Source organism: Cololabis saira, chromosome 19 (assembly GCF_033807715.1).
Source record: "Cololabis saira isolate AMF1-May2022 chromosome 19, fColSai1.1, whole genome shotgun sequence".
NCBI classification, from domain to species: Eukaryota; Metazoa; Chordata; class Actinopteri; order Beloniformes; family Belonidae; genus Cololabis; species Cololabis saira.
Window position 1 is genome coordinate 17,926,746 of NC_084605.1, and position 16,571 is coordinate 17,943,316.

A 16,571-nucleotide genomic window follows, 5' to 3' on the forward strand; every position below is an offset into this window, starting at 1 on the left:
GGCTCCAGACTAACTTTTTCACAGGTAGCACTGGTGCCACCTAGCTTTTCATTTAGTAGCACCAAAACAAATTAGGTAGCACCATATTTTTCATTGCTAACATTAGTTACATTATTAAGCATTAATTAACTGTTTACAGATTAACAATCATTATGTATAGGAAACACATATAGCCTACAGTTAGGCTAATTAATGTGATGAGTTAGTTAATAAATTAAAAGTTGGATAATATAATTTATATAAATGCTTAGTAATGTTAATGTACTAACTAATGTTAGGCTAATTAAGGTGACTTTATGGTAAAGTGCATTTTTGCAGCAATATCGCTGCAGAACCAAGAAAATGCTACATTTAGTCTGGGCTACCTCACCCATCAGACAATCTAGCAACAGAAATAAATATAACCATTAATATACAGGACTGTCTCAGAAAATTAGAATATTGTGATAAAGTTCTTTATTTTCTGTAATGCAAAAATGTCATACATTCTGGATTCATTAAAAATCAACTGAAATATTGCAAGCCTTTTATTATTTTAATATTGCTGATCATGCTTACAGCTTAAGAAAACTCAAATATCCTATCTCAAAAAATTAGAATATTCTGGGAATCTTAATCTTAAACTATTAGCCATAATCAGCAATATTAAAATAATAAAAGGCTTGCAATATTTCAGTTGATTTGTAATGAATCCAGAATGTATGACATTTTTGTTTTTTTAATTGCATTACAGAAAATAAAAGAACTTTATCACAATATTCTAATTTTCTGAGACAGTCCTGTAAACTTGCTGGCGTGGTTGTGCTTGAACCACTTCTGAATATCCATGGTTACTTTGTGTTAACGGAGCAGCATAATATCCATCGTTACTTTGTGTTAACGGAGCAGCAGAGAGCAGCGTCTTGCTGCTGCAGGAAACTGCGCGCTGGACGCAAATGAGTGACGGACACTGGCTGATTTATGGTACCGCGTTACACCAACGCAGATCTTACGGCGTAGGATACGCGGGGACGGTGCGTACCCCGCGCGTCGCCGCGTACCCGACGCCGTAGATTTAACGCGGAACCATAAATGAGGCTTAACGCGGGCGCATTTATCAGTTTTCTTTTCGTCTTTTCAGCTGAGCAAACGCATAAACTGCTTATGCACCCTCGTAGAACCGGGCCTGGGCCTGTCCCTCGTATCTTAACCACGGGAACCGTGCCATTGTTGTTGGAAGCTGTACTTTTTTTTCTTCTCCCCACTCTCCCCCGGGTCTTTCGCCAACCTGTCACTCTCTTCATCAGAAGAAGAAGAATCCGATTCTTGTCGTTCCCTCTGCTAACCATTCTCCTCCTCTTCCACCAGCCTCTGGCACATCTTTCTTCTTAAAATAATCGACTATAGACCGCTTCATACTGCGCTTTGTTTACTTTTTTGAGCGCGCTGCGTGTACGCACGTAACGTGCGCAGACCGTACCAGGTGCAGTCAGACAGAGAGAGAGGAGAAATAGGACTCGCAGGAATGAGCCAGAAAGTAAGATTGTATTATCAACCACTCCATTAATGCACTAACACAGCCGAGTGAAAAAAATATATATATATTTTTTTTTTTCCACTAGTCCTCTTGCAAGTAGCACCGGTGCGACCTCATTAAATTTTAACTCGCACCTTAATAAATTAGGTCGCATATGCGACCTAATAGGTCGCACTCTGGAGCCCTGGTGGGACCGCACTCCTTGTAGCCCAAAGCAGATGCTCTGCACCTGAAACTGCCACTGGGAAGCAGACAAGAGTTCTCATCATTTACATTCAGTTTTTTTTACCTTTTTTTTTTTTTTTTACCTTTTTACCAAAATGAGTGACAAACCCAAAGCATGAATTAAATCTTGTCCCATCAGAAAAAGTGGGCAATGTTTAGAAACCAAAAAGAAGTGATCCATCTCACTGCACCACATGACCAGTTGCAGAAACTGAATGAACAAACCGTCCACTGCTTTGGCTGCAGAGGACAATCCCCTCAACACGGAGTCTGTTGCCCCTGAATCTACTTAAAATGTTATAAAGCCAATAACACCAGTAATATTTGTGGGAGCTTGTGGTAAGTGGAATATGACAATGGCGAATTCACAGTTGTAGTACCTTTTTTCATCCAGGAGAGGTCGCCAGAAAGCTTTGCAAGCAGATATTCATTGTATTATCAGTGGGGACAATGCGTTTTATAATACATCCATGGGACAATGTAGTAAACAGTAAAATCAGTAAACAGGCTAAATTAAATGATTTTACACACTCTTGTACAGTAGGTGGCGGTATGCACCTTAAAGTTGGTTGCGATCCGCCAATAAAACAGAGAAGAAGAAGACCCCCCCCCCCCTCTCTCTCTCTCTCTCTCTCTCTCTCTCTCTCTCTCTCTCTCTCTCTCTCTCTCTCTCAGCGTTTCCCCTCCAAACCAGGCGGTGGCGGTAAAGCGCCGATTCCCAGTTTCGCTCAGAAAACTAAAGAAGAAGAAATAGCTGCTGCTATCAAACCATTTTGTGATGTGAGAAGTTTTATTGCGATTTTTGTTTTTAGACAAGTGGGGAAACTACAATAGTTTAAGACGAAGACGGTGAACAACATGAAACCTCGTCCTTGAGGATGCACAAGGAAACCGGGGGAAGACGACGGCGGAAAACGAGGATAAACGTTGTTGTTTTTCATGGTGGAAATCTCTAACGGGGTCAAATATTTGCAGAATTGTCTGTTTTTGTGCAGGACAGGTAATCTAACCTTCAACCTGACCGTAGTTTATATTTGGTAGCTTTATTGAGCAAAGCTGACTGATTTAAACGTAGCTGCAGCATCAGTGGGTCCGCCATGTTGGACGTGAAGCAAAAGCTTTGATTTGATAAACAGAAACAATAACAGCTCCAGCTGCACAGCAGATGTGTCCACACGTTTACTGGCTTCTAATTTACTTTAATTCACTTTGATCTTCAGTGGTTTAGAAACTCAAAAAGTCAAGGAACAATAAAAAAAAAAAGCAAATAACGCTATTTACCTACGTTATAGGCAAGAATGAAACATCTTCAGAAACATTAGTTAACTTAACAGCTAATACCTTCAAACATGTCATCCAGACGCTGTTAATGGACTTAGAGAGTCTAACAGACAATAGTGGACAAACTGAACGTGTAGTCGTCCAATATATGAGTTATAGAGCTCATTTACTAAATAACTTATTGCTGAGGCTGAAATCAGTCAAACCAACTTTGGCCTCCTTTGACTACAATTACATTATATTTCAACAAATAAAAGTTTACCAAATATAAAACTCTTTCTATGTTTTTAAATGAATTCCTTAATATAATTTGTTAAGACCATTTCATCCAGGTGACATCAAGAAATAAGGTCCAACAAATAATGTCTTTTTATGGTTTTCAGTGTGTAAAGCTAAATATAAATACATGTGTGTTGAAGTAAGAAAACTGAAATGAAGCTGCTGTCTAGACGATGAGTGTCCTTCATCAGCAACAAAACATCCAACAAAAAGATCAGAAACATTGTGTTGAAACTATGTTGTCACTCAATCAACTTTCCAGAGAAAATGTTTGAAAAAAACTCCCAAACAGACAAATATGTACTGATTGATGAAAAAATTACGACGGAGTATTAGGGCCAAACTAAGACAACATTTTTTGGGGGAAATTACGAGAATAAAGTCATAATAATATGAGAATAAAGTTGTAAAATTACGAGAATAAAGTCATAATGTTGCCAGAATTAAGTCGTAATTTATGAAAACTCTAACAGAAAGAGCACATATGTCTTTTGTGGAAGAGCAGCTGTCTGGTATAGTATAGTATACTACAGTATAGTAGTGGTCGACTGCAAGGTGGTTACATCTGCGTGCCATTCAAAGAGGTTTTGTTGTTTCTCAGGAAACAATGAGGATGATCATAAAGATTTTCCTCTTCCACAAAAGACGCAATTTCTTCCAAGTCTGTGTGGTTCCTTCTTTGAAATAGACGAGTCGTTTGCACAATCATTTTAAAGTCCTTATACTGATGCTTATATCCCAAAAGATTAAGTATTTCCTTATTTGTGAAACCGATACCAATATATAACTTCACAAGATGCTCAATATTCCTCATTTTAACACAGGGAGAAGACTGCTCTTCCTTCTTTCTCATAAAGTTCTCATAAATTACGACTATTCTCTCGTAATGTTACGACTATACTCTCGTAATGTTACGACTATATTCTGGTAATGTTACGACTATATTCTGGTAATGTTACGACTTTATTCTCGTAATGTTACGACTTTATTCTCGTAATGTTACGACTTTATTCTCGTAATGTTACGACTTTATTCTCGTAATGTTACGACTTTATTCTCGTAATGTTACGACTTTATTCTCGTAACGTTACGACTTTATTCTCGTAACGTTACAACTTTATTCTTGTAATATTACGACTTTATTCTCATAATATTATGACTTTATTCTCATAATTTCCTTTTTTTTGTCTTAGTTTGGCCCTAATACTCCGTTGTAAGAAATGTCTTCTTAAGGCAAGGCAAGTTTATTTGTATAGTACAATTCAACACAAGGTAATTATAATTATAATTATAATAATAATAATAATAATAATAGGCTTTATTAAGGACACAGGGTCCATAGCACAACAGACAACAGACAAAGGGTACAAAAAATAAGGATAAAATCCACAGTAATCACATCATATTTACATAAAGGCTGATACGCCAATGATTCCAGATTCTGGAAAAGAACCTGACTGAGCTCTGTGCAGGGTTAGTCAGTTTGAAAATTATATTGTTCCCAGAGTCCGACAACCTGCACATACATCTCTGTGCATAAGGTTACGCAGTAATTCAAAGTGCTTTACATCAACATTAAAAGCGGCAAGACACAATTAAACAGTAAATAACAAATAAAATTAAATAAAATAAGAAAAGAGGTAAAATAATAATAGCACAAGTTGTGAAAAAATAAGGGCAGTAGAGTACAGCAGGTAGTTATTTAATTTAGGAGTACGCTTCAGTAAACAGTAATGTTTTTAGGCCTGATTTAAAGGAGCTGACAGTTGGAGCAGACCTCAGGTCTACAGGAAGTTTATTCCACCGGTGAGGAGCAGAATAACTGAACGCTGCCTCACGCTGCTTCACATCAACCATGTATTTTGGTCCAAGACCATTCAGGTCTTTGTAGACCAGCAGTAAGATTTTAAACTATCCTTTGACTCACTGGAAGCCAGTGTAGTGATTTCATGACCGGTGTAATACGGTCCAGTTTCCTGGTGTTTGTAAGGACTCTGGCAGCAGCGTTCTGGATCAGCTGCAGCTGCCTGATTGATTTATTGTTAAGGCCTGTAAAGATGCCTTTGCAATAATCCAACCTACTGAAAATGAATGCAGGAATAAGTTTTTCCATGTCTTGTTTAGACAGAATCTCCTTTATTCTAGCAATGTTTTTCAGGTTTTTCAGGTTATAGAAAAGTAATCACAGTGAGGAAATGTTAGAAAAACATTTTCCGCATGGGGTTTATAAATTATGTTTTGTTGCTACTCCAGTCATTTCTTCAAAGATAGTGTTGCAAATAGTTTATATTGCTAAAAAAAAAACCTTTTCTTTTTTTTTTACATTTTTGCAGCTTATATTGAAAAGATAAGTCTATAATCTTTGAAAATAAAGTGTCCATCAAGGGAGCTAAATGGGAAAGTTGGATTAAAATACTGGTTTGTTCTTTCACTTAACACATTTGCCATGCGATGAGCTTTAATTGTTTCCAACTGGTTCTGGCAATCAACATGTATGCTGCTGTGTTCAATTTCCCTCAGAACTCAGGCGTCAGAAAAATGCAATACAACAGGGTTTACCTGAGCAAGATCCATTTAGTCAGGTGACCTGACATCACAACGACATGGCAGCTCATGTACTTGAAAGATGATGGTATACCAAGTATCTTTCAGCAAACAGCGCTCTTTCCCATGTAGTTATGTCAGAAGTCGGTAAAAAATACCTCGCCATTGTCAACTTTCGATGTGCAATGGAATGCAGCATCAGACTCCAATTATTGGTGTCATTACAACACCATTTCTAATAGTACGCTCACTGTTAAATACCTTCAAGATATTATAAGCAACACATCACATATATTTTACTTTCAAAGTACGCACCAGTCCACTTGTGTACTTTAAAACTTTCCCACCAACTTTTGTTTCCCCTCCCCCCAACCATTTAATAATTTAATTCACAAAATATTACGAGGGCAGAACTCTTTAACTCTAGTATGCTGGACTCAAATTATTTGGAGATGTTTTTATAACCTTTTCCAGATTGATGTGAATCCTTTCTTCAAGCCCATTGCTGATGTCTTTCCCACTTGACATTTTGTCTAAACACACGTGAATGCTCCAGACCAGCAAAATGCTCAAACCTCTGCTTTTACAAAGGTTTACACACCTGCAGATGATCAATTCATGAAGAATTGATTATTAGCAGCACTTGGTTAGAATTGAATCGGGTCTTGAATCTATGAAAGCAGAAAGGGTACTTGGTATTGCCCACATTATTTTTTTTTAATTTTTTTTCATGCAAAATTTTTGTAAAATAAAATATGTCACAATAAGAAAGATCTATGTTGTTTATATGAGGTCGATATATATTTCAGATTACTTTGTTTTTACACAAATATACGTATTATCAAAAGGTCCCATTAATGTTTGGACTTAACTGTGTAATTTAATGGAGCATAGTAACATTTAGTCTCCTGACAGTTTAGTCAGTTTTCCCGGATTATGTCTGTGCCCAACATTATACCTATTTATGAGCTTTTGTTAACCAGAGATATATTTAATGTCCCTTCGGGGATTAATAAAGTATATTTGAATTGAACTGGAGTGTCTAACGGCATCCTGCAGCGCACCGATTGTCTTACTGTTGTCGTTTGTTTCCCCAGCTGTGAGAAACGTGTCTCAACATCGACTCTGGTGAAGAGGAAACCCTTTGCAGTTGCAGCTCCTGGAGTGCATTGATATCCGGCATGGATACTTCTTAACGAAAGGCAGGTCAGTCGTCTTGGTGAAATAATTGTTGTTTTACATGTTTTATTGAAGATAAAAAAATTCCAGATTAACATCTTTTTTTTTTTTTTTGTCTTTTTTATTTATTTCTTGCTTTGTATGTTCACGTGTGTGATGTATGGGACATGCTGTGGTCCAGATTCAGAGAGCTGTATTAGGAAAACCACGGATGATGCAATGTATACACCCAAGAATCTGAAAAGACCCTGCAGATACTTCTCTGAGCTGCAAGCAAAATTTGTAAAACAGAAACTCCCAAGCGGAGCAGGGATGGATCAGACGACTGGCCTTCAACCCGATGACCCCAGAGGGTTCAATACGGTTCCCCCCATACCTGCACCGCCCACATCACTGATGCAGACAGAAGACAAGAAAGACTTTGGTAAGTAACACACATTTGTCTGTGTCACAGCATAATAACATTCCCTGTAACTTATATCACGTTAGTTATACAAGTTACAAGTTATATTTGCTGTTTTAAGCAGAATCTGTAAACTGCAGCTTAAAATACAGAAACATCAGGTATTCATTTCAAGTTTGGATTAATAAAAATGCAAACACAATTTTTTTAATTCAGTGTGAAACTGTGAAACAAGCTTCCTGCAGAACTTCAAGCAGCGTTCAGTGACACTGTTTCTCCAAAAGTAAACTGGTATTTATGAACGCTGTTAGGAACATGCTTGTAAATGCTTGAGTGGGATCCAGGACCGCAAGCAGGTGGCGCTGAAGCACCCCACGACAGCTATCAACCAAGAAGCAAACAGTCAGTACGTTTACGTGCAGCAAGGAGATCGGATTTCCGTTCGTATCAGATAAAGACATCCAGAAGACCGGATCACTTGTCTGAGTTTACATGCTGTTCAGAGATCAGATAAATGGCATGGCCAGGTTTTAGGTACTTTGTTTTATAAACGGTCACACCGGGTTCATTTTGACCCAGGAAAACAGCTGTGATTGGTTTTAAATCAGTATTCTGATTAAACCTGATCAGTGTGTTATAATATAAACGCATTTTCATTAAAGTCAGACAATAAGGCCCAAAAAAGTACTGTAAAGTTGGAATGCAGTTGGATAATAACACATTTAACACAGAATTAGGTTATAATTTATGTAATGTGTTATTAGTAGTCAAACATAACATGAGCATAAGTTACATTGAATAACCCCTCACCCCCGCACGCTTGAGGGTTAAATGTAAATGTACAGGTAAATCGTTATTTAGCAGATGCTTTTATCCAAAGTGCATAACATTACAGAACATACAGAACAAAACATTCTTTGAACAAAAACAACAAGTTTTAGCAACTAAGTTAGCAACTCACCTTTATTTTGATCCGCTCCGGTGTGACTCCGTCCCCGTCCTCCTTTCACTTCCGGATGAATGCCCCCCAGAGGAAATTCTCGAGCATGCGCAGACTGCAATATCCGATGTCCCCGTATACATGGCGTTAACATTCCAACTGTGAACGGGTTATCGGGAAACCCGATTGAACTGCTGCATGTAAACGTACTGACTGTTTTTAAATTCAGCTCGAAAAGGCTGTTGTGAATTTTGTTTTCTGCAGCACTTTGGGGAACAAACACCATTTTCTATTTTAAAAACGTTGAAATTTAGATTTCTCTCACATGGTTCAGGGAGACGGTCTCCTCCACTTCATTTTGACATCATTTTAATTGTTCATTCCTTTTTCATTAGTTCCTTTCATGCAGGCATGATTTTAACAACAGGAGTGATGGCCGGTGTGGTTGGTGAGATTACCCCGCACTTTGTCCCTGACGTAACTGGTTCTTGCATCTACCCCAGCAAGGTTTTGGTTCTGGCACCAGTTTTTCTGGCTCTGAACCTTCATGGCCAGCAGTCAAAAAGCTAAAAACTGGTTCTAAGTTTGGCGCTAGTTCTGAACTCACGCAGGAGCCTCCATGCTTAAAAAAGACCTGTGTTTCCGTAGCTCGCATGTCAATTGGCCAGAGTTTGACTTGGCGTGACTTAGGGGAAGGCTCACCGGGCCATCTGCTACCATCACTGTGATCCTCGTGGCCCTGTTACATCTTGCTGCATTTTGAAAACGTTTATTATAGAAGAAGTAACATTTAAATAACTGAAAGTCATATTAAATACATGTTAACATTTGAGTTGTCTGTAATGTTTATTTGTTTTTCAGTTTTATCTGGGGATGTCCAGCGCCCGTCAGTGACGACACAGGAGGTTCCTCCGATCTTCGGTCAGGACCAGCAGCCCCCTTACTCAGTACGCATAAAGGAGGAAGTGGAGGAGCTCTGGACCAGTCGGGAGGAGGAGCCGGTTCATGGAGAGGAGGAGACTGATGACAGCAATTACCCATTTATTGTTGTTACTGTGAAGAGTGAAGACGAAGAGGAGGAGGAGGAAGAGGAGAAGCCTGGGTCCTCCCAGGTTCATCAGAGCAGTACTGTTGGTAACAGCGAGGCAGTGTCTCCAACCAGCAACTCAGGCAAACGGATGAAAACTGAAACTGCTGGCGAAGACTGTGAAAGACCAGAACCAAGCAGTAGTTTAAAGGTAAATACTGATGACAAGGCTTCAGGCTCTTCAGACGCTGAAGTCGGCGATGGCGAGTATCAGCAGAAATCCTCAGATTCTGAACCCGAAACAGACGACAGCAATGACGACGACTGGAAGGAGACCAGCGCGCCTCAGTCGGGTGTAAACGGCGACCAAGGCGGTAAGGGCACTGAGAAATCCTTCATATGCGCTGAGTGCGGCAAAACGTTTCAGTACAAGCAGTCTCTCAGGAGGCACATGCTGATCCACACGGGAGAGAAGCCTTTCGCCTGCAGTGATTGCGGAAAACGGTTTTATGAAAAGACTTATCTCAAAGAGCACATGGTGGTCCACACCGGAGAGAAGCCTTTCACTTGTGCCGTCTGCAGCACAAAATTTAGCCGAAAGAAAAATTTGAAGGAACACATGAAAATCCATTCTGGGGAGAAGCCGTTTGCTTGTAAAGTTTGTGGGAAAAATTTCAACCGAAACGCAAATCTCAAGACTCACATGAAAATCCACACGGGAGAGAAGCCTTTCGCCTGCGAGGTTTGTAGAAAAAGTTTCAATCAAAGCACGTATCTGAAGATACACATGAGATTCCACACCGGCGAGAAGCCGTTTGCTTGTCCTGACTGCGGAAAGAGATTCTATCAAAAGACTTATCTCAGGGAGCACATGACGCTCCACACGGGAGAGAAACCTTTCGCCTGTGATGTCTGCAGTTCAAGTTTTGGCCTAAAGAAAGAGCTGGAACTGCACACGAGAATCCACACCGGGGACAAACCGTTCGCCTGCGACGTCTGCGGAAAAAGATTCAACCACAACACTTATCTAAGGACTCACATGAGGATCCACACGGGAGAGAAGCTCTTCGACTGTGACTTCTGTGGGAAAAAGTTTAACAGACACACAAATCTCCAGGCCCACCTGAGGGTCCACACGGGCGAAAAACCGTTCGCCTGCGAGGTTTGCAATAAACGGTTCAACCAAAAGACTTACCTAAAGATACACATGAGGTTCCACACCGGCGAGAAGCCTTTCGCCTGTAACGAGTGTGGGAAGAGATTTTATCAAAAGACTTACCTTAGAGAGCACATGACGGTACACACGGGAGAGAAACCGTTAAGCTGTGACGAATGTGGGAAAAGGTTTTACCAAAAGACGCATCTAAAGGCACACAGGAGAGTCCACACGGGGGAGAAACCTTTCGCCTGTGACGTTTGCAGCACGAAGTGTAGTCGAAAGGAAGATCTAAAAGTTCACATGAAAATCCACAAAGGTGAGAAGGCGTTTGGCTGCGAAGTTTGTGAGGAGAGATTTTGGAAAAAGTCCGATTACCGGACACACATGAAGGTCCACGCCGGAGAGAAACCTTTTATTTGTGGCGACTGTGGTAAAAGGTTCAGCCAGAAAACACAGCTCAAGAAACATGCGAAAATCCACTCGGGGGAGAAGCCTTTTGCGTGTGACGATTGTGGAAAAAAGTTTACACGAAACTCAAATCTGAAGACTCACATGAGGCTCCACACCGGAGAAAAGCCGTTTCTGTGTGGCGACTGCGGTAAAACGTTCAACCAAAGCGCGTGCCTGAAGATGCACATGAGAGTCCACACGGGAGAGAAGCCGTTCTGCTGCAGCGATTGCGGGAAATGTTTCAGCCAAAGCACCCGTCTGAAGATCCACATGAGGGTCCACACGGGCGAGAAACCTTTCGCGTGCAGCGAATGTGGAAAGAGGTTCAGCCAAAACACACTTCTGAAGACCCACATGAGGGTCCACACGGGGGAGAAGCCTTACGGCTGCGATGTTTGTGGAAAACGGTTCACCGTTCATGGCAATCTGTCAAAGCACATGATCGTTCACACCGGAGACAGTCCGTACAGCTGCGGCAGATGTGGCAAAAGGTTCAGCCAGCAGGACAAACTGTTAAATCACCTGAAGACCCACTCGGTAAAAGAAGTTGCTGAGGTCAAACCTGAAGACGTGGCCGTCTGAGCTTCCTTGCAGAGTTTCAAGTCCAGTCTGACTCTCATCTCCTTGACCACCAGCATATTTGAAGTTTACACTCTAGCCAGTTTATTGAGGTAAAGGTAGTACATTTATATTTCTACGTCTCTTTAGCTACCTAGAGATGATCTTTCTGTTAATTGGTGCTATGCGAGGAATATAAATTGGATAAAAAAGATCAGCATTCATCACAGCTGCGGGAAAAGGTGGTCTGGTGCTGTCCGACGGAGGGAGATTCTGTCCAATCTGTTTATAAACGTTATTCGCAACAAGATCCTCCTTGATTAGGCTGAAAACTTGTAACACTTACCGTTCCTGTTACAGATGAGAAGAATTGTCTCTTGACTCTTTAAACACTTCAAGGTCAAGGAGTTCAGCACATTTGGTAACCGTCCATCACAGTCACGTGATCGCTCATCGCCTCAGACTGCAGTCCGTGTCCAAACACACTAACAAGGGTTCCCATCCGGTCCTGATGATTTGATTTGAGTGTTTTCTAGGTCTGGATAAGTACAGAGAAAAGAAAGCTTGAGGGGGGAAAAAGACACTTTAATTTCAAGCCCACATAACTTTATTTCCTAAATGATGAACAATCCAAAAGTCCAAGTCCAAAAACATGCATGCTAGGTAAATTGATCATTCTAAATTGCCTGTAGGTGTGAGTGTGAGTGTGTCTGGTTGTTTGTGGGGACTGCGGGTGAAAACTAGCATTTCTGCTAAACCCGGTGTATTTACACTGCTTAATGTAGTGTTCATGAATATGCATTGTCCCGTCTAAATAAACTTTGAACCATCTAAATCTGAGCACTTTTGACCATAGACTGTACATAAAGATAAATATAGCCAACCTTATGTCGCCTCTCGGTTTGTCTCCCATTTTGAAAGTTTCATTTAACCTTTCATTAGTTGCTATCTTGTTTACTATTTTGGGACCCCATGTTTTGGGTGACTGAGAATCATATCCAGTTGTGTTATAGCACATCTACATCTAATTAATCAGGATAAAACACTGGTGCTCGTAGGTTGTGAAGATAATCCACTCGCTCCATGCGGCACAGCTGCATGCAAACTATGTGGGTGGTGACTTGGAGAACTTGTTGAGCCGCTGTACTCGAACTTAGCATCACATAATATATATTTGGCTTCTTTGTCATAATTAATGAGTTTGAAGTGGTCCCATGCTATACTTCGTTTTCATGGCTTCATCTAAGTGAGCTCTGCTTCTTTTGGGCCTGCCGCAAGAATTTTGTGTTGCCTTGAAGGTTAGGCGCCCTCTACTGGTGACACCATTCATAGAAAGGGCAATTAACTGACACCTAATATAAAATAACATACAAGTTATCGCTCATATTGTTTATATCTGAAAGCTGGGTCACATGACAGTTTTACTTCCTCTGAGCTCTTTGCAAAACCGGCATTCCAAGTTGGCCTGTTCTCCCAAATCACGACCAGAACCACCACCTTCTCCTTTGCCACTTATTTGTTAAGTATTTTGGTCACATAGAAAGTACTACAGAGCAGTTTATTTTCAAGCTTTTTCTGTTTGCCGGCAGGACATGCTGATGTCACAGTCCCACATGAGTCTGCATCAGGTTGCAGCCTGACACAAGGAAGCATCATCATACAATGTGCACATACCATTCTTGATGTCTTGCCCAAGATTTGATGAATCGTAGTCTTAAAGTTTGAGATGTAACAACTATGATCCTTAGCTGCAATTACAGTACAAGTGAAAGCAAGGTGAGAGAGTGCGGACAGAGCAGGCGCGAGGAAAATGACTACAGAAAGGGGATGATGTGCTACAAAAACGGGTAATCTGCAAGTCATGCCGAAGATTTTTCTTGCCACCACCCGAGGAAACGGGAGTAATCTCCACAGTCATCTACAACACCACCACGTTGAGCAATATAAACATTTAAAAAAGCCACGGGTAGCGGCTCATCAGTCAAACAAAGATCTGTTCATCAAAGTTTTTCCATTGTTGCTCCCCATGAGAAGAAAACAGTGTCGTTTGGTGATGGACATGGTGCCCACAAATACAGTCATCAGAGAAGGCTTCATGAGTCTAATTAACACTTTTGACCGAAGGAATTTTATTTTATTTTTTTTTTCACTGAGTCGCCATTCCACAAATGTAGGAGATGTGCCGGAAGATGGTTAAATGTGAGCGGAGTCAAGTTGTCCAACGATTGAGCCCTACATGAGTTGCCCTGCGTGCATTTTTTTTTTTCCAACGAAGACTGAACTAAAAGCAGGATATCTGGACACTCTGTATTTCCTGGATTCACACCGGAGAAAACATTGCTGCTGAGCTGCTTACGTGAGGTTCTAGCTAGCTGGGGACTACACAAAAACCAGCAAGTGTGTGTGAGTACGGACAACGGCACAAACATCACGAAGGCCACGGACCTCAGCGACGGGGTCAGACCTCAGTGTTCTGGTCAAAGGCTGCATCTTGCTGGTGGTAAGTGTTCACATATCTGTTTTATTTTCCCTGTCAATGTTTTAGTATAATGACGGTTGGGCTGTCTTCAGGTAAATGTGATAAAACAAACCATAATATGATTACAATATGACAGTTTGCTTTAATTTAAGAGGCAAAAAAGTTTTTGTTTAGTAAGTTCTGTACTCTTAATTTATAATAGTTAATTAGTTTAAATCTTTTGTATATGTTGCTGTTTTGGTTTATGTTTTAAATTCATAGATGTTTAATTTTTGTTATATCTCTTCCCGACTTCACAGAAAAGGCTCTTAAAGATGATTGGCACATTGCTGGAGCTGTTGGGCTGTGCAGAAAGTTGGTCGGGCATTTCTGCCATAGCTGGAAAGTTTGGCATTGAAAAGGGCACAACAGGAGCACAACCTCCCAGAGCACCCAAAATCCTCGGAACAACAGCCAGCTTTATCCGCCGTGCTCTCAGCAGACAGAAAATAAAGGCATTTGGTTCCCGCCTGGCAAGACCTGGATGTGCTGGAGTCAGTAAACCAAGCTTCAGTCGCTGCAAGAATTTACAGATGCTCTCTCAGGTGAGAGTTATGAAAGGGTTTCTTATGTGAAACCAAACTTTCATCTGATGAAAACATCAGTTCTTTCAAAGAAGGAAGGAGACAGCAACTTAACAAAACTTATTAAGATGAAAATACTGGATCACATGTGCACAGTATGATCACTCAGCAACCCAGGAACGGTCTCAGACATAAAAACGCTCCTGCAGCATCACTGAAGGTAATTCTTGTAGTTATGAATGTGTGTGACACAACGATAATGTTATATATGGTGCAAATTCTTTTTCTGTTCTATTTTCCTGTATTTTAGGATGGAAGTCAAACTTCTTCAGAGGCCCAGGATCAACGACCACCCTCTCTGAAGAAACCAAAGTAGTCCCTGGCAAGTTTCTCATCTTCAGTACAGCCGGCACAAGCCGTGGTAGCTGAGCTCGACAGGTATTTTCTGTGTTTTACCACCGATGGTGAGGCGGACCCTCTGGCTTGGCGGCAACTTCACCAGCTACCCACAGCTGACTAAACTTGCCAGGAAGATCTCTGTAATCCTGCAGGTAGTTCAGAGAGACTCTTCAGTATGTCAGGAAACATTGTTACATGCCAACGCACATGTTTAAAACCTACCAGAGTAAATATGCTCGTTTTCCTAACCAAGAACTTGCCATAATCGTTCATGCTCACACAAGCATGGGAGAAAAATGTATGGCAGAAACATCCTTCCATTGTAACGGGTGAATACGCCGTGTGTTCATGTATGCTGACGTCTGAATACGATGGTCTTTGTGATCGTTTTTTGGTTTGTCGGCGACCCAATTCTGTATGTCCAGACACAACTACTTGGTAACCAGAAATGAATTCGTTTTCTTCTTTTACTTACCGTACTTAAAGATCTTCATTTTTTTTAATTCAAGCAGATGCTTTTATTGATGCTTTTATTTAAAATGGCAAAAAGAAAAAGGGTTTAAAGGCATGACATGAAGATGTTGTGATTGGTTGTTGCCCCACAATTAAGCTGTCACAGGTTGCCAGTAAAGCACTTGTTTAAATGTTTTCCAAGCCAAGAACATACCATAATATTTCACATACGTATGTTTACACATTTATGTTCATGTATTTATGTATGTGCAGACAAGCAGTCGGCAGTAAATGACGTACCAACCATACAGTGTGTTCACCTATCCATTTACCATTACTGTCATTTAGCAGACGGTTTTATCCAAAGCGACTCACATCTGAGAAAAACACAAGAAAGAATCACATAGGAGGTCCAGCTGGAGAAGTTGGAGAAGTGCTGGTCAGACTGCTGAGAGTCCAGTTGGACACAGGTGCTACTGTGCTAATGTTAGGAGCTTTTTTTGTTTTGTGTTCTCTTCCCATCCAGTACAAAAGTCTTTATACACAGGAAAACTAGGTCTTAAACTACACCATCATGCGATCATCTTGTCATAGGTGCATGCAGCTTTCTCAGCTGCAAACAGCTGGACAAATCTTCTAACTCATTCTGATGAGCAGAGAAGTTTACTAGATGCAGAAATGCTCCCTAAAGAGCTGAGTCTTTAGCTTGCTCCTAAACGTAGGTATGGACCCTGTGGATCAGAGTTTGGTAGGTCATTTCATTTTAAATACATTGTTGTAGTTTGTTCTTGTTTTTGTTTTGACCAAAGACTAATACCACATTACATACATACCCACATGGTAACCAGAGCAAAGGTGAGACCATTTCAATAACAGAAGTTTCAAGATGGATTTAAATATTATGTTTACGTTATTTAGTATATTTTATAGTGTCTGGGGTGAAGGAAGCCTGGGCATCTCTGCTAAGACTGCTCCCCCCGCGACCCGGTTCCAGATAAGCGGAAGAAAATGGATGGATGGATGGGTTTACGTTATTTGATTTAATAATTATATTCCAAAAAAAATCCAACGATGTTTTTGTTTAAGGTGGCAAAAAAAATGTTGTAAGGTAACGAT

At 40.6% G+C, this 16,571-nt stretch overlaps 1 protein-coding gene and 1 long non-coding RNA gene across 3 annotated transcripts; both read left to right on the forward strand.

Annotated features, from left to right (window-relative positions):
* The first annotated feature begins 2,490 nt into the window (after window positions 1–2,490).
* Window positions 2,491–12,186, forward strand: LOC133419458 (oocyte zinc finger protein XlCOF6-like). 2 transcript variants are annotated; one of them, XM_061708647.1, is made up of 4 exons: window positions 2,491–2,741; window positions 6,943–7,051; window positions 7,206–7,448; window positions 9,229–12,186. In XM_061708647.1, the coding sequence occupies exons 3-4, from the start codon at window positions 7,244–7,246 to the stop codon at window positions 11,583–11,585; spliced, it is 2,562 nt and encodes an 853-aa protein (XP_061564631.1). In that variant the 5' UTR covers window positions 2,491–2,741; window positions 6,943–7,051; window positions 7,206–7,243; the 3' UTR covers window positions 11,586–12,186. The 2 variants fall into 2 exon arrangements, with proteins under 2 accessions (XP_061564631.1, XP_061564632.1); XM_061708648.1 differs by having other exon boundaries at window positions 6,943–7,047.
* Window positions 12,187–12,400: 214 nt separating this feature from the next.
* LOC133419497 (uncharacterized) lies at window positions 12,401–15,887 on the forward strand. Its single transcript, XR_009770525.1, has 3 exons — window positions 12,401–14,061; window positions 14,340–14,823; window positions 14,914–15,887. It is a non-coding gene; the product is annotated as an uncharacterized LOC133419497 (long non-coding RNA).
* The last annotated feature ends 684 nt before the right edge of the window (window positions 15,888–16,571 follow it).

Coding starts and splice junctions, on each gene's coding strand:
- LOC133419458 (XM_061708647.1), top strand. CDS start 7,244: ATGTATACACCCAAGAATCTGAAAAGACCCTGCAGATACTTCTCTGAG. Junction 7,449..9,228: donor AGAAGACAAGAAAGACTTTG/GTAAGTAACACA, acceptor TTTGTTTTTCAG/TTTTATCTGGGGATGTCCAG.